The sequence below is a fragment of the Simochromis diagramma genome, unplaced genomic scaffold, assembly GCF_900408965.1.
Source record: "Simochromis diagramma unplaced genomic scaffold, fSimDia1.1 OVJJ01000123.1, whole genome shotgun sequence".
NCBI classification, from domain to species: domain Eukaryota; kingdom Metazoa; phylum Chordata; class Actinopteri; order Cichliformes; family Cichlidae; genus Simochromis; species Simochromis diagramma.
Window position 1 is genome coordinate 6,027,902 of NW_024386778.1, and position 26,147 is coordinate 6,054,048.

Genomic DNA, 26,147 nt, shown 5'->3' on the forward strand with positions numbered 1-26,147 from the left:
AGCGGTGGCAAGAGTGGGTGAGTGAGCTACAGTATCTACAAGAAATCTGTCTGCCTAGATGCTACACAGCCCCAGCAACCCAAGAGGGAACTTTCCAGCTGCATGTATTCTGTGATGCGTCAGAGAGTGCTTACGGAGCAGTGGCATATTTGAGATTTAAATCGGCAGAACATGAGGTCCACACTGCCTTTATCATGGCCAGATCACGTGTAGCTCCCCGCAAGAAACTGTCAATTCCCCGTTTAGAGCTGTGTGCCGTACTTGCTGGGGCACAACTGTCTAGACTCCTCCTCAGTGAGCTTACTCTGCCCATTAGTGAGACTACTTTATGGACCGATTCTACCACTGTGTTGAACTGGATCCAGTCCGAGTCCTGCCACTATAAAGTGTTTGTAGGTACTCGTATTGCCGAAATACAGGAGCTGACTGAGGCCGCCAGCTGGAGGTATGTCCCCTCGGCTTTGGACCCAGCAGATGACATCACCCGGGGAAAACCATTACGTGAGCTGTCAAAACCTAGCCAGTGGATGGATGGGCCCCCCTTCCTGAGACAAGCACCTGAGCAGTGGCTAGCACGACCTACTGTGAGTACAGATACTGGAGATAATACTGAGTTAAAGAAATCAGCTTTCTGTGCCTATGTCACTACAGATTTGGCACAGTCTGATCCTGCATATGACACCTGGGCTGATTTGGTGCAGGCCACCTACCTGTCTTCTCATGGGGCGGCTGGCCTCCCTATGTCAGCGGCACAACGACTAGAGACAGAAGTTCAAATTCTCAAACAGGCGCAACAAGAAAGCTTCCCTGTTGAAGTACACACCCTTAAATCTGGGAAAGAGGTGTACAAAGACAGCAGACTGAACAACCTTTCTCCCGAATATGACAGTCAGCTTGGCCTCATACGAGTAGGTGGACGTCTCCGGCGAGCAGAGCAGATGGATGTTGACACTCTGCATCCTATCGTTTTGTCACCAGACCATCCTACTACTCAGCTCATCATCAAAGACTATGATACACGTCTCTTGCATCCTGGCCCAGAACGTGTCTTTGCCGAATTGAGACGCAGGTATTGGATTTTAAGAGGCAGACAGGCCATAAGGAAGCATCAGTATCGCTGTTTGGAGTGTAAGAAGTGGAGAGCCAAGCCTGTTTCACCGAAGATGTCTGATCTCCCTGCTACCCGCTTGCGATTAAATCAGCCGCCATTCTGGTCCACAGGAATTGACTGTTTTGGCCCTTTCACTATAAAGATAGGCAGGAGACAAGAGAAACGGTGGGGCATTATATTTAAATGCCTTACGACCCGCTGCATTCACCTCGACCTTCTCACTGGTATGGACACTGACTCCTTTCTCATGGCTCTGCGCAGATTTATTGCTCGAAGAGGAAAACCCTTTGAAATACTGAGTGATCAGGGCACCAATTTCAGAGGAGGAGACAGAGAGCTGCAGGAGGCATTCAAAGTGATGGAGCCACGACTGCAGGAGAAGCTCAGTGAACAGAGCATCACTTTCCACTTCAACCCTCCGCATGCTCCACATTTTGGGGGAGCCTGGGAACGGGAGATCCGTTCAGTCAAATCTGCACTTCAAGTTGCTCTCAAAGGTCAAGCGGTGCCAGAGGATTTGTTGCTTACTGTTCTTATTGAAGTAGAGGGCATACTTAATTCCAAGCCACTGGGATACGTTTCCTCGGATATTGCAGATGTTGACCCGATCACGCCAAATATGTTGCTCATGGGGCGGCGCGATGCTTCCCTTCCCCAGGCAGTATATGGCACCAGAGAAGAACTTGGAAGGCGAAAATGGCGTCACAGCCAAGTCATAGCGGACCGGTTCTGGACTCAGTTCATTCAGCGCTACCTGCCTGGACTGCAGCCTCGCCAGAAGTGGAACCAGACTACTCCACCTTTGAGAGTGGGACAGACTGTCATGGTGGTGGACTATCAGCTCCCACGGGCTTCCTGGCCCGTAGGACAGGTAACACAGGTATTTCCCAGCCCGGATGGACAGGTGCGAGTAGCTGAAGTTGCCATTGGGGAACATAAATACCAACGGCCTGTGTCAAAACTTATCACGTTACCTGAACTGTCAGCTGAACGTCCTTAGTTATATTCACATGGGTTTTTGATGTTTACTAATGTGCTATACACATTAGGGGGCGGCTGTAGAAAACCCCTGTGATTTGTGTATATAGACTGTTCCACGGACCCCCTCTAACCACTGCTAAGATGGTACATTCCTCCCATCCTTTGTTTGTGTTTGCGCTGGTTCACCGTGATAGCGCTGGTGGAGCTGGGCTGTTGTACTGAACATGTGTCGTGCGTGTGCGTGAATGATAAGTAAGTGCCTTGTATTTGTTTGTTCTATGGTTGTAACTTATCATACACTTGCCTATGTACATTGTGTGATGCCTTTATAGAGTTTTCCAGCGGTTTGTGTAGCCACGAGACATTGTATATTCACGCTGATTTGACCAAAATGGCGCTACCCTTGTGAACTGAGCTGCCCAAAGTAAAGATGGAGTCTACCCCTGTGCAGCAGCCCATTTGTGTCCACCAGGGGGTGGTGTTTAGTCATTTTCGAATTAGACTTTCTGTTCAACCCTTTCTGTATTATTTAGACCAGCTTGGTTGACTTTAATTGTTTGCTAATTGTAATTTCTGTTATTTTACAGAACCACACACACATATACATATACTCACGCGAATTCACTTCTGGAGATGTTTGGATTAAAGGAACCCTAATTCTCATTGCTGTGGACCCTCTCTTTCATCATATAAGTCACCTGTGCCTTCTGACCGAGGATAGGAAAATCCTGCTGTAATTTGCCAGTTTATTAAGCACACACATGTCCAGTTCACTGACTGCTTTTTATATAGGGTTTTTGTATTTTGCTCGTGCATTAAAAAGCGCTTTATACAACATGCCTCATTCACCTATTCACCCAAACATTATTACAAGCACCTTTTCTACAATTAAGCTAAACATGCATAAAATGTTAGCAGTGGAGATTTGGCACCTGAAAGGACCCCCTTTGATCCACTCCTAGTTTGAGTCTATTTACATTTAAATACTGATACTTCAATTTTGCCTTGGTTTGAGCTCCATAAAGCAGGCAAACCAGAATTAATCACAGAAGGCGAAAAAACACTGAAACTACGTTTTAAGCTGCGAGCCAAACAAACCAAAGGTAACCGTGTTTTGAAAAGAGCTATGAAGAGAAACAGACAGTGTTGCGACTTTCATCCGTAAATAAAGCCGCGGCCGGCTGAGTTGGTTGTGTCCCTGTGACGCGCCTCCAATAATCCATAATGAGTCGAACTTGTACTTTGCGCATTTATTTTAAGAACAAAACAAAAACGAACATTTGCGCTTTCAATCACTTTACAACTAGCGCATGGATTAACTGGTGTGCCAAAAAATGACGGTCAACAGAAAAGTTTGCCCACAAACCACTCACCCAACACACCTGCTGCGAACACCGACATCAGGTAAATAGACTGTGACCACACCCACATACCATCACCTGAGACGCAGGTAAAACTATACACCTGTGCCACCAAAACAAAAAGGAAAAACATAAACATTGACTTTGGCTCTTACAGACAGACTACTGTAATTTCTCAATAAAATGTCGCTTATTATCGCTCACTCTCAAGAACAAAAACGTGAGTAATTTTCCAGTAGCTCACCATATTTGGGATCTTCTAACATCCACACTTCATGTTTAAACGGTGGTGCGGAGGCGGTGTACCGTCGCAGGACGGATGTAGCATTCAGCGCGGTGTGCCTTTTTTTCCAGTTGCTAAGCAACAGATTTGTCCCGCCCCTTTCGTTATGACGAGCCGGGCCAGTCCTTTGACTGGTGACGTCACAAAGAAACCGACCTTATATATAGACCTGGCTGTTCAGTTGAAACGCATTCATACAGCGGGACAGCAGCGCTTTAAACGTTCAAACACGGAGTTTAACACAAAACAACATTTTAGGCATAAAAAACAAAAAAGTGAAATGGCAAGCTCAAACTGTAACACAATGACAAATGATGAAACAGTTCAGACCAATCGGGATAATTCTACAGTAGATGCTTTGGTATCCCTCTTGAATAACTTGTTCAGTAGTTTTTCGAACAAGCAGTGGGAAGAGCTTACCTCAGGCTATCCGGATTGCTTCACCGCTAAGCGGCTTGCAGGTTTTGTAGAGGACGTAACGGACCTGTGTGAACAGTCAGTAGCAGTATCACCACTGAGGTCTTCCCAGAACTCCCCTGTACATCAAAACTGTTCTGTCCACACCACCACTGGCAAAACGTTTTTGTCACCTGTGAAATTTTTGGACGATTCTGCTGAGCAGGAGTTTGATACAGAAAAATGGTTAGAGACATTAATTCAGGCTGTGCTTTCAAAGCTTGGTAAACTTTTAAAGTGCCCTCATTCTCACCAAAAACGTTTGTTGGATCTACTCTTGGACAAATTCAAGGGGATGGATTTGCATTTAGACCGAAAAGTGCAGAATTATTTTGACTGCATTGCTAATGCCATTTTCACTGATATTTGTGACCAATTATATAATTGGTCACAAATATCAGTGAAAATGGGGAGGAGTGGGGAGGAGGATTCAATGAATTTAATGGGACAACCAATATTTAATATCATAACTACTTCAGTATTCCAAGAACACCTGTTGGCAGTAACAATTATCGATAGACTGGAATCATATGAAAAGAAAGAAAGATGCAGACTTTCAGTGGAAATCTTTGTGGAAGGACTGATTTCCCGGGTTGCAAAAAAATCAGACACAGTCTTCAGCATTGAAAATGCTGAAGCTATCTCCAACCGGCTTACCATGAAAATCTGGACTGAAATCAGGGCAGAATACGACAAAATCCCCCCAGAGAAGTTCAAGAAACTCAGCAAGAGGGTTTTCAAATCCCTCTGTAAAAGATGGAAGCATGCAGAGGTTATTGTGACATCCTGGCAATTAAACGTCCAAGATCTTGATGAAGATATTGTTAAAACTTTCAAAAGAAAGATATTCCCAGAACCAAGTTGCATATCTAAGTGCTTCTCAGCGGTGCGTGCATTTTTTGGGAGGTTTAAGGGAGGAAACAAAGTTTCCCCTTTATAGTGACATCGTGATATCAACAGCAAGATATTTTCTAAAACTCACTGGACACTTTAAATGAGCTAGTTTTACATTTAGATCAGATCAAGTCATTTTTGAAATCCCCAGGAATGGTCGCGGCAGATGGCCACCCCGCCCTGAGCCTGGTTCTGTCGAAGGTTTCTTCCTCTTAAAAGGGAGTTTTTCCTTCCCACTGTCGCCTCGTGCTTGCTCAGAGGGGTTTGTTCTTTTGGGGTTTTCTTTTTAATACTGTAAGTTGTTACCTTACAGTGTGAAGCACCTTGAAAACACCATTGTTTCCTTTGGTGCTATACAGATTGAAGTGACTTGCACTGACAACATAACTAAGCTGGGACTTTAATTTAACATCAATAAAATTATAAAAATATTACATCTTGATTTCTGCTTGTTTTCATTGTCTGTGACTTAATGAATACAAATGTGTAATTTAACAGATTTTTTCTTTATGTTAGTCTGACCGGTGATTCCACGTTGGCCTTAGGTGTTGGCGCGGATACGCTGCAGCCCCTGAGCCATTAATGGCCCAGCACACTACAGTAAAAACAAAACAACAGCCATCTCTCCAACTAGGAAAGGAAAATAATAAACTGCCTCCTTGGAGGCAACCTGACTCAAAACAGTTGCAGTCCAACTCAGACCGACTGCAATCACTCTCAGGCAGATTGATGAAGATCTGCAAATAACTGTTGTCTAATTTATAAACGCAGACAGATTGCCAACACGTCTGTTCACAATAGAGGACTGTACTTACATGGTTGCAAACTGGTTGTTGTCTTGCTTATATGAAAACATTGCTTTGGAGCAATGAAACTCAAACACACATTCATTTTTAAAATGCCTCAAAATGAAATTTTGAAATATTTGGCTTTATGCTTTGAAAGTGCCGTTGTGAGTGGGAGTGTGAAATCCTTACTTGATGTGTTCCCTTTGCCGTTACTGTTTTCAGTTTTATTTGTCATATGCAAGTTAGCACAGGGTCAACATTGCAATGAAATGTGTTTGACGAGCAGCAGTCACTCAGCAGCATGGTACAGTAGAAATATAATAAAATATAATAAAATAAAAAATAGAAAAATAGTAAAGAGCAAAATATTAGAGAGACGTGGTAAAAGAGAAAAGATGACTAAATATATATGTATCTATAAATATAAATATATGTACACTAGTGATTAAATAAGAAAATCTTGAAAAGAAATATGACGGGAGGCCAAATGGGATGTTGCACAGGAATGAGCAGCAGAAAATTACAGTATTACTCAGACTTTTAATAGTCATATTGTCAGTTTTGGCCGACGGTCATGGGTCACTTCCACTAAAATAGCACGAGACTGGAGTAAAATGTACTTTATTAATGAGAACACATGGTGATACAGCAAAGAATCCAACCCTTCTGAAAAGCAAATGGCTTCCTGTTATACTCTACCTGATTCAGGTGAGCATCTGGAATAGACCAAGTCTGGGGGTCAGCAAACCAAAGGAAAACAAAACCCTCCCCATAAGAAAACCACTACAATATAACCAACACGTTCTCACTCCCAAAGCGTAACATTTTACGCTAGGTGACAAATCGTCACCATATTACGTTTTCGGCTACCCACCACGTTCCTAAATGACGACCTCGGAAAAAAGAGGAAATATGAGAACCGTCTGGACTGAATCTACACATGTTTGCTCTTTTTCTTCAAATCGCTTAGAAACACGCTATTTAACATCATTAAGTCCTGGTTAAGGTCAGGAATAAGGTTATGGTCAGGGCTAGGGATAAGGTTAGGTTTAGGGCTGGAATACAGGGCTGGAACGTCTATTACCGCGGGAGCGTCATTGCACTGGATTCCAGCCATAGCCCGCCGCATACCATAAGTTTTTGTGTAGAGTTGGAAAATGAAATGTACCACTAAAATATCCTATTGTACCACTAAAATATCCTATTGCTAAAAACTACATGTGGCTGCTTTCTTAGAGGAAAGGCGTCTAGGCCCACAAGATTTCAAGCACGGCTTGTTGTACTGTATGTCTATAGAAGGTAGACGCGGTGAAAGATTGGAGACGGCTGAACCGCTCAACTGTAGATGAGTTCTCTGGAAATAGCTCCCAAAATAAACTGTAACTTGGTGGAAGGTTGTCCAGATAAATTTAGATGTGACGGAAGATTGAGGCAGTCGGCATGTGTAAGACGTAATCCTCACTTTCCATTTACAGAAAGTGAGGCAGACCTGAACTGTGCCCACGTTTTAAAGTGGTACTGCCATCGACTCAATTTCAAAAGTGATCAATGAGCCGTTGTGAAACCAGCTTGGGTGATCTTCTTATCACCTGTCAAAGCCACACAGTTTCAGACTCAGTTTCTCCAAACTCCCACATCTTTTGTAAATATCCACTTTTCCAGTAAATGTTGAAATCAACCTGCCAGCCACCTTTTTTTGTTTGTTTGTTTCTTTGAAATTCACCATTATTTATCCAACTTCATCAAAGGAGGCCGCAGTGCTGACCGAGCTTCAGCACCCCAACTTGGTGTGCCTGGTGGGTGTGGTTACCCAGGAGCAGCCGGTCTGCATGCTGTTTGAGTTTCTGCCCCAAGGTGACCTCCACGAGTTCCTCATCATGCGTTCGCCACACTCAGACGTCGGCTGTAGCAGCGATGAGGACGGCACGGTGAAATCCAGCCTGGATCATGGAGATTTTCTGCATATGGCCATACAGGTAGGATCTAAAAACATCCTCGTAGTTGGCTACAAGCGTAGTGGAAGAAGTACTGTTGTGCCTTCCATTTAAACACGAACCATTTACATGAAATGTTGATGATGATCTCAATCGCTCATGTAGAAACTTTGAATTAAAATCAGTGTTTTAATGTCTACCTTTCGCTGCTCCTTCAAACGTCTTCTAAATATTGTGAACCAGGTGGCTGCTGGGATGGAGTACTTGGCCAGCCACTTCTGCGTTCACAAGGACCTCGCAGCTCGGAACATTTTGGTAGGCGAGCAGCTCCACGTCAAGATTTCTGACCTGGGTCTCTCCAGAGAGATCTACTCCTCAGACTACTACTGCCTCCAGCCTAAAATTGTGCTGCCCATCCGCTGGATGCCGCCTGAGACCATCGCTTCAGGAAAGTTCACCACAGACTCGGACATCTGGTCGTTTGGAGTTGTGCTGTGGGAGGTCTTCAGCTACGGGCTACAGCCCTACTATGGTTTCTCGAACCAGGAAGTGATGGAGATGGTGAGAAAGAGGCAGCTGCTGCCCTGCCCCGAAGACTGCCCACCAAGGTATGTTGCAATTACCGGTGCAATATGAGAAGTATACAAGAAGGTAGTGCATCCAGCTAATGGTGAAACCCAAGTGTGCAAGTGTCTTTATTGGACTCTGGTATTAGGGTTAGTTTAGTGTATTCAATTCAAATAGAGTTTTAGAAGCAGTCTGATTGTTGCTGTTTGTGGTAATGAAATAACTCTGTTGGCTTTTAGGTTTTATGGTCTGATGACAGAGTGCTGGCAGCAAGGACCAGCACGTCGGCCGCGCTTCAAGGATATTCACGCCCGCCTGCGAGCTTGGGAGGGGTTGTCGTCCCACGCCAGCTCCAGCACGCCCTCTGGAGGAGGAGGCAACGCCACCACTCAGACCACCTCGCTCAGCGCCAGCCCCGTCAGCAGCCTTAGCAACCCACGCTATGCTGCCGCTGCTGCCGCCGCCGCGGGGTACCTCTACTCAGCCCAGGCTATTCCCGCGCCGGGACAGATGGGTGCAGTTCCAGCATGGACGCCCATGGCCGTGACCCAAACCCACCAGCGCTTTATCCCAGTCAACGGATACCCAATCCCGCCAGGATACGCAGCATTCCCAGCTCACTTTGCACCCCCAGCTCCGCCTACTAGGGTAATCCAGCACCACCTGCCCCCTCCAAAAAGCCGCTCCCCCAGCAGCGCTAGCGGCTCCACCAGCACGGGTCACGTCAGCGGCGTGCCCTCCACTACGGGCTCCAACCATGACGCCAACACGCCGCTGCTGTCCCACTGCATCATGCCGGGGAGCGGCGGAGGGTCGGCTCAGGTGTACGGACAAATCTCCCAGAAGGGGATGGTGGACCACGTGTCTCAGACGTCAGCACTGCTTACCCCTGACTCTGATGTGCTGATGTACAACGACTCAGTCATCACTGCAGACCTGTAAATATTCAACCTCTTTGAGCTTAGATCCCAGATATGAGACGTTTAGCGCTTCAGCCAGTGGCGCAGCGTCACAGTTCTTCTCTGGTCTTACCGAGACCCAACAGAGATGGAGCGTGCCACACATCTGGGTATCCAAGAAACACTAAGCAGGCTATATAAGCAGCTGTCTGACTCTGTCATGCCTCACTGTTTACAGGAGGCATACTTACTATCATGGTTTGACAATGTTATTTTAACCTCTGTGTAAATACAGTACATAGGTCCTGAATGAATGAATGAAATACAAAGATATATATTCAAATGAACTTTTTATTAAGTAAAACACTTTAAAGGTGAAAACATTCTTCCCGTGGCCTTATTCAACAGTTTGTGTTCCAATCAGACAAAAAAAACTAAACGATTCCCACTCGATGGACTTTTTCCTACAGGATGTCAGGCAGACATGGATATTCATGTGATGACTTTCAGGTGCCTTTTTTTCTAAACTAGTTCATTGGCTTGCTTGTCAACACAAAAAATCAAATATCCAAGGGAGCGCGAATTGAAACGGCGAGTAACTTTATAAAAACGATCAACAGTGGCCTGCTCCAATAAATGATGCCTCCTTGGCCCTCATAAACTAATCAGTAACATTTATGTTAGCATGCATAATACCCATGCTGCCAACAGCTATGAAAGTACTAATGCAGGCGCTAAGAAGTCCCTTTGAGAATGACAGCTGAATGTGTGTTTTGTTTTTTTTGTTTTTTTATTTTCCAACTTCATCACGCTATCTGAGACGTCTGCAACAAGAAGACCGGACACAGTGAAGCTGGAAGTTTATCTGATCGGCCTCCCTTTAAGTATCATTTCTTTTCATCATCGCCCCCCAGTTTTCTTTCTCCGGGAGACATTGCATCTAACTTCAGAGCTGGCAAGAGGGCCCCCTGCAGATGAACAAAAGACATCACAAAGCACTCGCTTCCTTCCACAGCTAACCCACACCGTTCTCAGGGCAAACACTTCATTCGCCGCATAATTGATTGGATATAGTCTTTTATGTTTTTTCCGAAAGTTTTTACGGATTTTATTTTGGAGATGGGGAACAAAAAGTTAAAATTTAATTTGGATACCTCGTCCTGTTCTGTTCCCTTCTTTGTATTTATACGTCTGCATTGTGCAAAAAAAAAAAAAAAAAAAGCAAAACATGGAAGAATAATAAAAGTAAAAGGGTTCAAACGCATAATGCTTATAGTAGTTAGGTGCTTATGAGATCTCAGCCATGTACATAGACAGAAGAATGTTGCATCTAAATAAGGATACTGCAAATTAGGTGTGCTGCGATATTATTGCAACTTGTTTTTAACACACCAAGTGGTGACTGTATTAACATGTACAGGATTCTGACAAGTAGCTCAGCACGTGCAGCTTTTAACAGAAAAAGTACAACCTGAAAAAAAAGTCTGACCGTTTTGTCTGTTTCCCAGTGAAGGATGATGAAGTGTGTATTTGGTGAGTCTCAGTTTCGTAGCTGCACAAACTATGCCTCAGCCGTCCACGATGGTTTATGAGAGGCCAAATATGAAGCTTCTTTCATTCCCTCAAAACAAAAGTCAGAAAACCAGCAGTAATGTGTCAAGTCAACAATCTATGGGTGCGAATGTTCCTGAGTGCATGTTTTAACTACAGCAATAACACATCCGGGTTGTTTTTACTGAGGACATGCAGAGAATAAAGTGCTTTTCTGAGTTGTAAAGTAAGTGGACACGTGAAATGTAGCAACAAGAAAAAAGTAGCTGCAAAAATGGCATCAAAATCAAATTCAGTTGTCTTTATGAATCCTACTGCTCTTTAGTTTTCCTCAGCATTCAAGTGAGTAGCGATCAGTAGTGAAGCTGGTTGGCTGTTATTAGCAGCATGAAGGGTGTGCTCTTGTTTCCATGCTATTTGAAATCATTTGAGTGTATTTTTCAAATGCCTTTCCTCTCTGTGTGTTTTTGTGATTCTATTTTTCTAAAGCAGAGTGAGCTACCTAAGCATCTTTACCCATGAGCCCCAGCAATGTAAATGATGTACGAATACTAACATAGACTGTATATATAAGCTGGAGTTTGCTTCCAGATTTAAAAAAGCAAGGCCAACGCAGTCTGCACTGATGGCCAACAGGGGGCGACTCCCCCAGTCCAGTCCACTTCTCACTTGATTTTTGACATCAGTGAAGCCTTATTTAATACAGGACGTTTCTCATTTTGTTAAGGATGCTGTCACTGACAATTGCTAATAAGGCAGAGAATAGTATAAGGCATGGCTACCGTATGAGTGTACAGAGTCTAATAGAATAAAATAATAAAAGTGAAAATGCTCAAATGAAGGTTTCAACCATCGGGTGCCGTCATTGTGGCTACAGTCATCTTTTTTTAATGTAGTCTATGTACTAATATAGCAGTGCACAAACCACTTGTACACAAGACTGTGAATCTTAATCAAGTTTAGGTATTTTTGTATTTGGCAAAAATTCATTATAGTGCCTTTTTTTTTTGTCTTTTATTGGTAAGAAGAAACAAAAGTATATGTATATTTCAATGCCAGTGTACCCATAACAGGTTTACATGCATATTGATCAAGAGAGGCCTTGGCTTTGTATTTTGTCTGAATATTTTTGCACAGATGTTTTGTATTGCAAAATCATTTATTAAATGTTTGGTAAATCCCGCTGCTTCTGTTGTATGATCGATCCGTTTTAAGAATACAGATTTGTAATAGCAATGTGAATCCACTGGGGGCCACCAAATCACCATTTCTGAGAACAGTTTTGAATATCTTTGCCTTGTAATTGCAGTGACCACTGTTGGCCAAGTGGTGGGGCCCTTTAGCTGTTTGATTACTGTAGTCACAACTGGAAACAGTTGGAAATAATAGTCAAAGATGAAAAAATGGCTCCTGTGTAGCCTTTCCGGGTGTGTGTTTGTCTGCTTCACTTCATTTCTTTCAGGCTCAAATTCAGATCTTTCACCTTGAATTGGGAAAAAAAAAAATAAGTGAACCAGAGTGACTGTCATCCAGCATATGAGTGTCATAACAGATGTAATGTTCTACATTTACAGACATACAGACTGTGTCTGCCAGTAAAGTCATACGAGCATGGAGGACATTCCAGGAGAAAGGAGGCTACTCTATGAGAACTGCACAAGATCGTTATTCCATCAGCAGGAGCAGTATCTGCCAGAGCTACAAACTGACCTCCAGCAGGCCGCTGGTGTTGATGTCTCTGACCAGATAATCAGAAACAGACTTATGAAGGCCAGACATCATCTAGTGGGCCCTTTGCTCACTGCTGGCACAGAGGAGTCTGATTAGCATTTGCCACAGAATACCTGAATTAGCAGGTCCACATCTATTGCTTTTTACAGATGAGAGCAGGTTCACCCTGAGCACATGTGACATACATGAAAGAGCTTGGAGAAGTTGTGGAGGATGTTATGCTGCCTGTAACATTGTTCAGCATAACCGGTTTGCTGGTGGGTCAGTGATGGTCTGTGGAGGCATATTCATGACCTCAACAGGCTCAACCTAGACAACAGGACTCTGAATGCCATTAGGTACCAGGATCAATTAATATCATTGACACTTCACACTTACCTAACCTAAATGTTCTAGAACACCTCTAGGACGTTATGTTTCGGTCCATTCAACGCTGCCAGGTTGAACCTCAGACTGTCCAGGAGCTCAGCTCTGATCTAGGTGTTTTGCTTCATTGCCTTTAAAGGCCTGAAAGGGTTAATGAACTCATGGACCAGAAAATGCTATCAGAATATTTAGTAATGTTTTTCTTCCCTTTTGCAGAGATAAGATATAATTACCAACAAACTAAATAAGTATTCTGTCATTTGAATGAACTAGTCATGCAAAAAAACAAACAAAACTGAAGCTCCATTTTGCAGTGCAGGTGTCCTTTCTTCCCCCTGTCAAGCATGAGCCTGCGAGTGTTCGCGGGAAAAGAGAAGACAGTTGGTCATTAGCAGCAATGCAGACTTTCGACTGCTCAAAACATTTTCTGCTGCCGGTCTGGAACAGTTTGTTTTGTGATTGTGTTCTGTGAGCAGCGGTAGCACAGCAGTAAACCCTCACGACTCCTACATCAGAGACTCCGCGCTCTGACACCATTTAATGTAATTTCTCCCAAGGCATCAACCAAAACCATTTGTTACACATGCAAGTGCAACCAAAGAGAGGAGTGCACAGGAAACAGAAGGGAAGAAAGGAGGCATCTGTATTTGATAGAAACCAACATCTGCGCTGATGGGAGATGCCAGCATCGTGTCATCCAGAAAACCAATTTGTACATCCAGTACTGATACACCATGTGCTTGCTGACTGAGCAACTGATGTTGCTATCAAATGCACCCTTTTTAATTCCTAGTCCTTTAATAAAATCCTGTTTAATAGCTTCTGGGTGACTATATTATGGGTGCAAGCAATGGTTATTTTCCATCCATTCGTTTTTTGGGGAAGTTTGCAGCTAATGCAGAATTGTCAGGAAGTTCAATCAACATTTGCCGTAGGGCAGAGTACCATGTGGACATGTGACCGTTCTTGCTAACATTCATGGGTGATTTAGAATCATGGTTCAGAAACATAAAATATCAAAATGAAAATAATGTTCTATTGGGCAGACTTTTCCTACCTAATACTCAAATGTAATCTTCTTATGGAGTGTTGAATTTTATCTCACAAGCTGATTAGGAAAAAAAAAACAACCTAATCAGTCAACCTTCAATTTGAATCTTTTCACCGTCCTTTCTTTCCTTAAATTCTAAAAAACTGTTTAATATTGTGTCTGAATGAACTTTATTTTGGCCATTTGTGGGAAGGGAAAACAATATCAAAATATGAGAAATCTGCAGCCAGATTTCTGGCCATCTGTTGAATTCAGTCTATTATTCACTATTTTTAAGCTTCTTTGTGATTCTTGAGGAAAACATCTGGATATTTAGGTGCTAAATATTCCACATCTTCATTAGCTTTTCTAGAAAGAAGCTGCTGTTTGGTGAACGTAAGAAGCATTTTAATTGCAAACAGCAGCGTGCTTTGGCAAAAACACTGCTATAAGATGAGCTGAGCCACAGAGTCATATGAGAGATCTGACACTAGGGGGCGGACCTCTTGCATATTAACACATAGTAATATCACATAATTAGTAAGATCAGTTATACTCTCCACCCAGCTGACAATCTCGGGACATGCTGTCTATTTTTAACCGTCTGGTCCCAGTGCAGGGCTCTAATCTATTGTATGAACTGTGACTGACACCCGTTTGGTGCGAAACTGCTGCAGTGGCACCGACTGTAGGGAAACTGCCATTTTTGGCCCTTCTGTACTGGCTTAAGTTTTCAGCTCTGGAGGTTGAGATTGGAGCCAGCCTCAAGTGGCTTTTCTAGGAACTATGGTTTCTGTTGAAGTGAAGACGATGGATGGAAAATATTTTGAATGGTTTAGGGAAATAGTTTTAAACTTTTATTTTATTTTATTTCAACATATTTTTCCCCATAGTTTAATATAATCAGAATCTTAAAAGCGACAAGTAAATCCAGTATGGCGACAGACCTAAAAGACGATATAAAGAGTATAATATTTTTGACATGTAGCAGAGTAGAAGTGCAACAAACCTCAAAATTCAGTTAAAAAAAAGATGTTTGTACTTATAGCTATTATCTGCCACAGCTATGCAGACAAGAACATCTAAATAAACACAAACAAGTCTAGCTGATGCGTGCGACTCGCCCTGATGCTTAAATCTCTTTGGTTCAAAGCCAGAGAAGCAGCTTCCTGCATAACTAAGGATGACCACTCCCTTCGTTACCAAAGAAAGGTGAGCCCTGAGTGTGTTTTCTGCTAAAGAAGCCTCATTTAGCCCCTTTATTTCAGAATGAAATGGGCTGCAATGGGCTTTGATGTTAGTAACATCATCTGAAGCACTCACTGTTCAGTCATTTTAAAAATAAACAGTCCTTATTGTGATACAGATACTCATATACAGTCCCGATCAAAAGTTTAAGACCACTTGAAAAATGGTAAAAAAAAAAAAAATCATATTTTGCATTGTTGGATCTTAACAAGGTTCCAAGTAGAGCTTCAACGTGCCACAAGAAGAAATGGGAGTGAGACAAAACATTTTAAACTTTTGATCAGGACTGTATCTTGAGATTGAAGGTGCAGGCATTAATTAAATTTTGCCTCTGCTGCACATGAATGCCAAAGACTTTTTATATCCTCCGCCTTTGGCGTGCTATGTCTGTGTTTGATCTTTAGCCACATACATAAAGTGTGATTAGGCAGAATGGAGAAGTCCATCTTTGTCAGTTGGGACGAAGATGCGAGCTTACAGAAACCTCCCGCTATGTATTTTTATTGGTTTAGCTCTAAGTTTATGAGAATATATAATTAATAATTTGTTGTATCATATAATTGCACACTAATCAATCTGTAGGACGAAATATATCTGTAGGTACAACACCCTTTCATCTATCATATAATCTCAAGAAACAACTAACTGTATCTTGAATGAAAGAACAGTTTGTTCTGTGAGAAATGATTGTCAAAATCAATAAAAGTGTGCCTTGTTTTAGTTTCACTTCTGGTTTTTACCCCTCCTTTTTATTCAATCTTTGTTGTCTCGTCACCTTTGCCCTGCTCCAAGCTGTTTTTCTGTTTGTGCTCCCTGTGTGTTGTTCCTCATGCTTGGTTTCTGGATTCCTGTTTAAAGTTTAAATTTTATTACCTCGCCTGCCTCAGCATTTTAGGGCTTGGGTCCTCCCCATCGTGTGTACTTATATCATTGATTGTTCACAGTCCAAATGTAATGTTATTTAGTTTTAATCACACAATCTTGCTATGTCCCTCCTTGCTAATCAAGACGATGATTGAAGCAGGACTTACGGCACAGGACTTTGAGAGCATGCAATTAGCTTTCCCAGGTTTTTTATTTATTTATTTATTTTTTGTAGCAAAAACCATTTCATGCTGTTTTTCCACTTATTTGTTCTAGTAATGACATGATAATCATCTCTACACCTTTAGTTTACACTTAAAATGTTTTGAGTAAGTATGATTGTTTGGTCAAACCAAAAATAATAAATAAAAATAAATAAATAATGAGATTTAAATGACTAAGGTAGACCAAGTGGATAATTAAACTAGGTGTGTATTAAATGCTACGCTTAGATTTAGTGAAGAAACATCTGTTAGAGGTTAAGAGATGGGTATCTTCACACACACAGCATGTAAAAGTAAAGAGAACGCCTATGTTTATGTGCAGAGACAGAGTGCATAAATAGCTCTGGGATTAAGGTCACAGCCTTTAGCGAGTGACTCACTTATAATGTATACAAATGCCCACAAAGACAGATTTATGCATGCATGTTTCTGTGAAAGATCTTTTTTAAGCCACATACTGTACCTGCTTAGAAGATCTGGCTGTAAGTCCTCAGTGATGAAAGTGATGGTAAAGACTTCAATCAACAAAGCATTTATAACTAAGAGATATTTTAGAAAGTTATGTTCATTTAAAAAAATCATCTGTGGCGTCTCAGTCTTGAATATCTCGTAGCTGGCCGTAGCTTTAATAAAAAGTTGGAAAACGGTGATACAGATTCCAGATTGTAGGTGACACTGCAAGAAAGGCTGGAATAAAACTGATCCACTTTGGTGGGGAAAGACGCCTCACCTATAAAAATTCAGTATCAGTGGAAAAGCACTCCATCACCTGTGTTACATATGTGGACTTTGATTACTGAATAAATATCCTGGACAAATGTATATGTATATGTTGACTTGATCAAAGCATGTCTAAACTGAATCAGCACAAACCGTTTCTACTAAGATCCGGTCTCTATATGGTCTTCCTCCTTCCTCCTCATATGTGTTGGGTTTTTTTAAATTATCATGTACTGTTTACATGTCAGAGTTCTTCGACGTTTTTACATGTGAATGCACATCGCATCTCCTCTCAGTCTCTTGGCCTACACTCACACCCCTTTTCCTCCTTCTTCTCCTTCTCTCCTCTCCAACTCCACTCAGACTTTCTATCTAATAATCCATCCATCTTTGTGCTCGAATGGAGGGCTAATGCTTTCCAACTGTGTGTATCAGTTGTGGGGCTCCAAGGGCAAGGCCTGCCACTCTTTGCCTATTCACCCCGCCCACCCCTCCCATCTCCACTTCAACTCCTTTCTGACAAAACCCTGTCTGGTTCCACTCAGCCCTGAAGTCTAAGATCCCACTCCACGCTGGGGCCCCTCCTGGCCTGAGGCAGCAGGGGGAGGCTGGTCGGGCCCCTGGATCCTGCAGATTCTGGGTCACTTTGAAACGATTCATTTCTTTCCAAACATGCATAAACATACACAACTATTAATATGCTGATGAGAAGCAAAATAAGAGCTTTTTTTAAAAAAAAAAGAAAAAGAAAAAAAAAACTATCTGTAGAGCACAAGCTACATATTCAACTTAATGCTGCACAAAATAATTAATCAGTTGTTGTACTGCCACCCACTGGACAGCCAGTGGGTGGCAGTGACTGATGTTAAACTATAACATCAGTGTGTTATAGTTTATATAATCAGAGACTATCATATTGTCATATTTAAAAAATATATATATTTTTGTTATTTTATCGTTTTTACACTGCGTATATTATTTATTTGTGTGTCAAATTCATAAGTCAAAATGTCTGTTGTAACAAACTCTTTGAAAAGCACATGTTTAAAAAAATGAAGTTCAAAAATCTTTTTTTCATGCCTAAAGATGAGTACGAATACTTGAGTATGAGTACGAGAAAATCCTGATTGAGGTTGTCATAATTCATGCATGAAAGGGTTTACTGTAAAAAGTAACAATTTTAAACAAACTCTATTTCCAGCACTTCAAAAGGTACTGATCTGCTGCCGTTTTGTATCATAGTCATGAGTTTTGACATTTTGGTTAGACAATTTGAAGATGTCAGCATAGACTTTGAGAGATGTGATGAGATTTCTTTCTTCTATTATATGACGTTTTACTGATTAAATAATCCATCAGTTAGCCATAATGTTAGAATAAAAAAATGAATGATTTATAATACAGTGAACAGCATCTGAAAACCCATTCCACCATTGTTTCCTCATCGACTCATCCCACTGTCATTCAAAAAAAAGCAGGTTAAGCCCTGCATGGGTGAGCCATCTATCACAGGGACCATCTGAAAACCACTTTTTAATCTTCATTTATATCTGGACTAAATTGACACATACCAGGGATGTAAAACCCGTTTGACATCGTAGGTCCAGACACCGCGCACTTTGATCTCTAGTGGGCTGGACCAGTGAAATTTCCAATTTTTGTCGGCGCAAAGAAGTTTAACTACGCATGTTATCTCGGCGATAAAGGAGCACAATTTCTGCAGTACATTTCAGTTTGTCAACATGATAAAGAAATCCTACACAACACAAAGTTTTGATTATATTCACAGAAAATATACTACTTTGTAAAAAAAACTAAACAAAACAGAAATTTCTATAGTATACAATTAATAGCCATGAACAGTTCTGTCGTTAATTGTGTATCTATTACTTTAATTACTTTGGTGTAGTAAAGATGGCTATAGAGGAGGTCTTTATCAGTAAGAAAAACTGTAAAACCTGTTTTGAAAATACAGTTAAATGTCCAAAATTCATGTCTTCCTTCCCATTTTCCAAAGCCAACCAGTGAGCCGGATTAGCGTCTTTGCCAGGCTGATTCCGATTCTTATGTGTGATACTCCTGACATGTGCAATGAATCATTTGACCATGGGATAGACCACCCAGTATTTTTCTTAAAGTCTGATTGCACAGAAATCAACCCACTCTGTGTGGGGATAGTTTATGCTTCAGCAGCATGTAATCATGGTGGAGCAATGCAAGTGCCATAAAAGGGAACACTCACCATAATACTCAAAGCAGTTTTAGCTGTTCCTCAGATTTCTAGCTGTGTAGCAAAACTTCAGTCAGAGACTGTAAATGTGTTATTTGCAACACCATTGTCTGGGCTGCAACATTAGCCTTCATTTCAAAAGACAAACAGTGGGCAGCAGGTGTTTTTATGTCAGGTGAAAATGTGTGGCAACAAAAAATATGCATGTTTGTATGGTTAGCATGTCTGGGTGCGATACAACCGTACAGCTCAGTGTTCTGGAAAACGCTCCTTTTTTTATCTGTTCTTGCATGAGTGACAAACGCATTACTGCAGTCCCAACAAAACCGCTTTTGTGGAAAAGCCTTGGTTTGGATTAAAAGCAACGAGTGCGTTTTGGGTACATTGGACTTGAAAGGGACCTTGAGCCGAATGTGCAGGATCACCGTGGAGATCAGATGTGTGATTATGATAGGTCTCCCTTTTCCTGGAGATAAAGGCTTGAATTGATGTCGGTCCTCTTTTTTTCTTGATTCTAAAAGAAACAGTTTGACATTTTGGGAAATTGTGTCTGCACAGTAGGGGCCTGTTAGCGATGAATAGGGGAATAGGCTCCCCCGCAACCCGAGTTATGTAAGTGATGGGATGGCTGTACCGCATACTGTATATAAATGATGGAAGTTTAAATCCTCTAGTTTGGCATTTTGGTTAAAATGCTAAACAATTTTTGGGGGGGATTTGTCTTTTAAACTGGATATGATCATATTTGGCAGCGACCGTAAAGTCATAGTGTAATTCTGTCTGGCGTGCACATCAAACATATGTAAGTAAATATATGCAGTTTACTTAGACCTACAGTTCATGAAGCCTGAAAAAAGCTATGATAAACTTAACATTAAAAGGTCAAAATTAAAATCTAGCATAGGATAAGAGGCAGGTTTCATCCTGAATCAGCAGTTAATCGAACATACATGTGTTTGAATCCAGTGAGAGGCTGTGCAGACACAGGGAGAACATGCACGCTTCACACAGAGGGACCACAGGCGGCCACTAGATTCAAACCCAGGATTTTCTTGCTGTGGTGTGACAGTTCTAACCACTGCATCACAGTGAAATATATATTTATCATTAACATCGTTAATGCATTTTGTAAGCTGGCCACCAATCTGTAAATTTATCATGTAGATGCAGGCAGCAGTGAAAACAGCAATTGTTTCCATGTTTTTGTTTCATACAATGTCATTTAAAAAAAGATTCCTGTCCCCTCAAAAAATAAAGAAATTATTTTGAGTAAAATGCAACTACAGTTTTTCTCAGTCGCTTTGGTGCGTTTCTCAGATCAGAATTGAAATTCTCACAACTATTAGTTCAACCTCCACAACACTCAGTCATTTGTGCACATCATAGTAGCAATTTCTCCTCTCTCTGAACAAACTGCAAATGATTTTGGACATGAATCAGTTGCTTCCATACATTTCCCTGCTGCTTTCTGACATCTCCATTTGTTTATGTCATGTCAGTCAAAAGTAATCATACCTATGGATGCTGAATAGTCGTTCCCAATAAAACTAATAGTCATACATCCATTGCTTGAGTCATCACACACAAAATTGTTGAACTAGTTATCACATGCCAAATATTGGCCATCTGTCAAGCAAATCCTATACCTTTCTGTATCATTTTTCCTGGAAATGTCTCCGAAATTGAACAATTGATCTCAGGTGAATTACAGCTGTCACTCATGAGGAGGCTCTACCAAATGGGTGATTTTATGTTTACATGTATTCTACAGTGAACAAGTGACTGTAGCATATTTTTCTTTTGCACAATTCTGTAGGATTACAAACACTTCTACACAATGGAAATGTGAAACGTATGTATTCAGTGTCTCAGTTACTCCCAAGACTCCCATAACATCTACAGTGACTTTACTGCACATTTCAGATGGCTGTACAGGTAGGCCATAGTGCTGTCGTCAGCATTTTTGCACTAACTGCTGTGCAAATGTTAATGGTGTTCTGAGGAACGCACCAAAGCGACTGAGAAAAACTGTAATCAGCCTTTGATTTTATATATATTACAGTTTTTCTCAGTCGCTTTGGTGCGATCTATCTACATTTATCTACATTTTTATGATATTGTTATATAAATAAGTTTTAATATCCTGCTTACAAAAAATTCAGTGAAGCATTTAATTTTCTTAAATAGCTCTTGAATTTTGTTTGTTTCACATTCGTGATCAATGAACTCCCCTTGTGCACTGTAGTGCACATGTTGTAAAATTTAAATAAAATTAGTTAAAAATAATTTTGTTTTTGTAATGTGTTTTTTACCATCCCAACACTTGATTTATCTGAAAAAAATCAAAATCAAAATACTTTTTCCCCTGGGTCTCAGGAGGATATAGAACTAAAATGTGTGTTACCTTAAAATGAGCAAATCCTTTGTCACAAAGTTGTATATGAATACTGCTCGTTGTATAAATTCAGTCATTTTAAAGTCTATCAAAAACAAGTCAAATCCTGACAATATTAATGAGACGTTTCTAAAATTCTTCTACACAGATGGTCTGAATTTGTGAAGCGAGTGGTATCGCTCTCCGTCCCCGGCAGTCGGCTCCTCCTTGTTTTTTCTAAGCCACGATTAGGCTCGTTGAGAGCAGGCATGTGCATGCAGACAGTGTTTGTTTTTACATCTGGTGGGTAACGTCCCTCCCTATATTTTTGGAACAGTACCTCTGAAGCTTGATTTAGATTTCTGCAGGAAATTTACGTTCTAACTTCAGATGTAACACCTCTTAACACTAAACCGGTCCATTCCACGCTGTTGTTTCCAGTTACAGCGTATATTTCCTGCTGAAGCATATTTCAGGCATAAGACAGAAACATTACAAAAATATACACCTGCAGGCCACTCTATTGTCTTTATTTGACTAAATGCACTAAATTGCTGCCACAAGCTTTTGAACACATGTACCTAATAAAGTGGCTGGTGAGTGTAAGAGTATCCTCAGTCCCAGCTTGGATAAAGACGTGTCTGTGTGTCTTTGTTCCCTGCAGTAGTGCCCTCTCCAGCTCAGTCATCATCCACATACCCCAGGACACTGTCCGAGCCAAAGAGATCATCGCCCACGTCAACACGCAGAAGACTCAGGTCAGCTATTACGCAGACAGGCTATCTCAAGCTGCCAAAGACCAATCGCTCGCCAGTCTGGCTGACAAGGTACTAAAAGTGTTTGACGTTACGTGGGGACGCTTCATATTTCATTCATACCCTCTTCCTTTCAGACCCGTCAGCTGGTGACAGTGTGCGGCTGCAAGCTGCTAGCTTCAGCTATTTAGGCCCTGAACGCAGTACGGGGCGAGTACATCGCAACCAAAGCTTCTCCTTCCGCTGAGTCTGAACAAGTAGTGCTCCGCAATGACCAGGATACGCTGAGAGCAAAGTACAGCGGTCACAACAGCCAGTCGTCACTGCACGTGGACTGGCACGAAGAGGAGTGGGTGAGTTGATCAGCAGTTATTGGCTGTTTTCTGATTCCAGATTTTTTATTTCTTTAGCATGAGAACAGACAAGCTTAGTTTCTTGGCACACATTGTGGATACAGCTTAATATCTTAACTAGACTCTGAACTCTGTTTTTCTTTTCTTGTTGCTTCTTCTTCTTCTTGAGTCATCCCTCTCATGTTGATTTCCAGCTCAGGTCACTCCTTACTTTTAAGAAGTTGGAGGATTCGTGAGCAGATTTTTCCTTCACCATATCAGCCGACTTTATTCTATGAGAAAATACTCTTAAATGACTCTTCTTTAAAAAGTGTTCAGTGTTTTATGTCTGGTCCGTGTGTCATCTTTGTCTTTACAATGTTGCAGCAATACTGTAGTAATGATATGATATGATATACCTTTATTAGTCCCACAAGGGGAAATTTAAATGTTGGTTTAGTGTAAGCTCAGCTTTTTAACTAATGTAAGAAGTGTTATGACTGACTCGTTTTTAATACCTAAATCTGGCCTCAGTGCACAAACCTAAATGAATCGGTACATATGAAAGCGCCCAAGTCACAAGCTGTGTTCAAGGACATGGATAAAACAAAAAGGTTCAAATTTGTGCACAAAAACCCCACAAATCAGTGTCACTGTTTTAAAATCTGCTACGAGACCGCTCTAAATGTCAGCTTTTTCTTTACGTAAAGACTGGGGTCTGTAACATATCAGCTCGTTTCTTATTTATTAAAGAACATGCCTGATACCAGGCTTTTGAGTTAACGGCTCCATTAGATCTCTGCAAGTATTTTTAAGTATTTTTAGGTTCTTTCCAGCAGGATTTGTGGCTAGTTCTGGAGCTTGACCCTAAAAGATTTCAGTGTGTCGGTGCTTCTGCTTTCCCTGTTGTCCTTCTGTTCCGTCTTTTTTTCTGTTTCTGTCAAATTTAAAAACAACTGCACTCTGAAATACACACTCTTTGCAAGATGTTGTCTAAACTAGTGGTTGGAAGGCATATTTGTGTTTGGTCTCTGATGGTTTATTTACACTTTTTGCAGGCCACGCCCACGGACTACAGAGCCATGATGAGCAACAAAGCCAAGAAGTCTATGGACTTCCTGCTGATGCAGGACACCGCCCCGACGATAGCCACGGACGTGTCACTGCAGTACCGCCTCGACATCGTCTTCTGCCAAACGGTCACCTACACATATTTTAATTATTGAATGTCTGAGCTGATGCGTTTATCCTGCAGTGACTCAGAGTGAAGGAGAAGGCCAAGAAGAAGTGTAAATATCATAAAAGCAAGGAGTTCAGAGCTCTACGACTTAGTGTCTTTATGGTATTTATGTGTGTAATGGAGACCAGGGGTTCCATTACCCTTACTTGTATTTTTATTAATTGACTGACTGATTTGTATTTAAAAACCGTAATGAAGAAAAACACACACTGGTTGATTGTGATCTTTATTAGGTTTTTTGGGTTGTTATTTAAGTGACTCGTGAAAGGTGAAGAGACAGGGGGACTGGCCATCCTACCTGTGTCAGGAAAAGAACCCGTGTTAGAGCTGTTCACATTTAATCATTTGTCTGTAACCTAAATTAGTTGTATATGTAAAAAGAGAAGTGTTAACAGTACTCACTTTGTAAAGAGTAAAAGCAGCTCAATCACCTGCTTATGAGCTCCTGGAGCAAACCAATGTGCCAGGCTAGGGGAGTGTGTGTTGGAGTGATTTTGTTAAAAGTTGTCATTATTGTGCTTGGACCTTGTCTTGAACTGTATGTTCAGATATTTTTCTGTTCCTCCCCCACATGTGGGATGTTGGGGATGTTACTAGCTATAGTTTTCAACTGCAGGCACAATCTATGTAAGATTCTGGTTTCCTTATTTGGTAAGGAATGTTCACTTCCTGCCCTTTACAGTATGGGCTCACCATGTAAATGGTGGACTGTTAAAGAGGTTAAGCCATATACGAGGTTGAGGGGAGATGCCCTTTTATGACTAGAGATGCGGTTAAAACGTTTGTAACCAGGAAGTCACGTATACAGACACACATACACTCTCTCTCACTCACTCACACACACACACACACACACACACACACACACACACAGTGCCTTAGCTTTTACCACACAACATATGGGGTTTACAATGGGCGGTTGTGTAACTGTTTTCATTCAATAAAAGGCTGGAGTTGGAGTTGTCTGAGTTTGGGTGTAGAGCTTGCAACTCTGAGAATCTGACCAGGCTTCCCCTGCACAAGTAAAAACCAATCGAACTCTGATTGTCTTACTTTGTTCTGAGTCAGCGAGGGCTGAAACCTAACTGTGTGGTTAAGGTGTTTTAATGCAGCGGTCCCCAACCGCCGGGCCACGGACTGTCGTTTGGTCGAGAGATGAGGCTCGGGTGTGAAATGTATGGTTTTCAGAGTTTTTATCGTTTTTTATCATTATTTTGTTATCGTTTTTATCGTTAACTCTGTTTTCCTGGGTCTTTCACGTGTGTTATGAATAAATCTTCTTTTTTTCCGGTACCGGTACTAGTTTTATTTTGTTGTATTTATCTGTGACACCTTAAAGGCCGGTCCGTGAAAATATTGTCGGGCATAAACCGGTCCGTGGCGCAAAAAAGGTTGGGGAAGGCTGTTTTAATGTATATAGAAGAGACTGAAGTTTATATGTTATGGAATTATTTATAGGACTTGTTCCAAATCTTCATATGTCTATGATGTGTTATATCAGCCCATTCTCACTCCCGAGGCGTACGTGGTGGGTAGCCAAAAACGTAATATGGTGACGATTTGTCACCTAGCGTAAAATGTTACGCTTTGGGAGTGAGAACGTGTTGGTTATATTGTAGTGGTTTTCTTATGGGGAGGGTTTTGTTTTCCTTTGGTTTGCTGACCCCCAGACTTGGTCTATTCCAGATGCTCACCTGAATCAGGTAGAGTATGACAGGAAGCCATTTGCTTTTCAGAAGGGTTGGATTCTTTGCTGTATCACCATGTGTTCTCATTAATAAAGTACATTTTACTCCAGTCTCGTGCTATTTTAGTGGAAGTGACCCATGACCGTCGGCCAAAACTGACAATATGACTATTAAAAGTCTGAGTAATACTGTAATTTTCTGCTGCTCATTCCTGTGCAACATCCCATTTGGCCTCCCGTCATATTTCTTTTCAAGATTTTCTTATTTAATCACTAGTGTACATATATTTATATTTATAGATACATATATATTTAGTCATCTTTTCTCTTTTACCACGTCTCTCTAATATTTTGCTCTTTACTATTTTTCTATTTTTTATTTTATTATATTTTATTATATTTCTACTGTACCATGCTGCTGAGTGACTGCTGCTCGTCAAACACATTTCATTGCAATGTTGACCCTGTGCTAACTTGCATATGACAAATAAAACTGAAAACAGTAACGGCAAAGGGAACAC

At 41.3% G+C, this 26,147-nt stretch overlaps 1 protein-coding gene and 1 long non-coding RNA gene across 4 annotated transcripts; both read left to right on the top strand.

Moving 5' to 3' along the window:
- The first annotated feature begins 7,071 nt into the window (after positions 1–7,071).
- On the top strand, positions 7,072–12,006 carry LOC120722094 (inactive tyrosine-protein kinase transmembrane receptor ROR1-like). The gene is made up of 3 exons (XM_040012882.1): positions 7,072–7,850; positions 8,052–8,416; positions 8,615–12,006. Exons 1-3 carry the CDS (start codon positions 7,704–7,706, stop codon positions 9,315–9,317), a joined length of 1,215 nt encoding a protein of 404 aa, XP_039868816.1. The 5' UTR covers positions 7,072–7,703; the 3' UTR covers positions 9,318–12,006.
- Positions 12,007–21,702: 9,696 nt separating this feature from the next.
- On the top strand, positions 21,703–25,123 carry LOC120722098. 3 transcript variants are annotated; one of them, XR_005693347.1, is made up of 4 exons: positions 21,703–21,915; positions 22,277–22,370; positions 22,505–22,720; positions 23,758–25,123. It is a non-coding gene; the product is annotated as an uncharacterized LOC120722098 (long non-coding RNA). The 3 variants fall into 3 exon arrangements; XR_005693346.1 differs by having other exon boundaries at positions 21,703–22,370; positions 23,758–25,122; XR_005693348.1 differs by lacking the exon at positions 21,703–21,915 and having other exon boundaries at positions 22,366–22,439; positions 23,758–25,122.
- Positions 25,124–26,147: the final 1,024 nt, after the last annotated feature.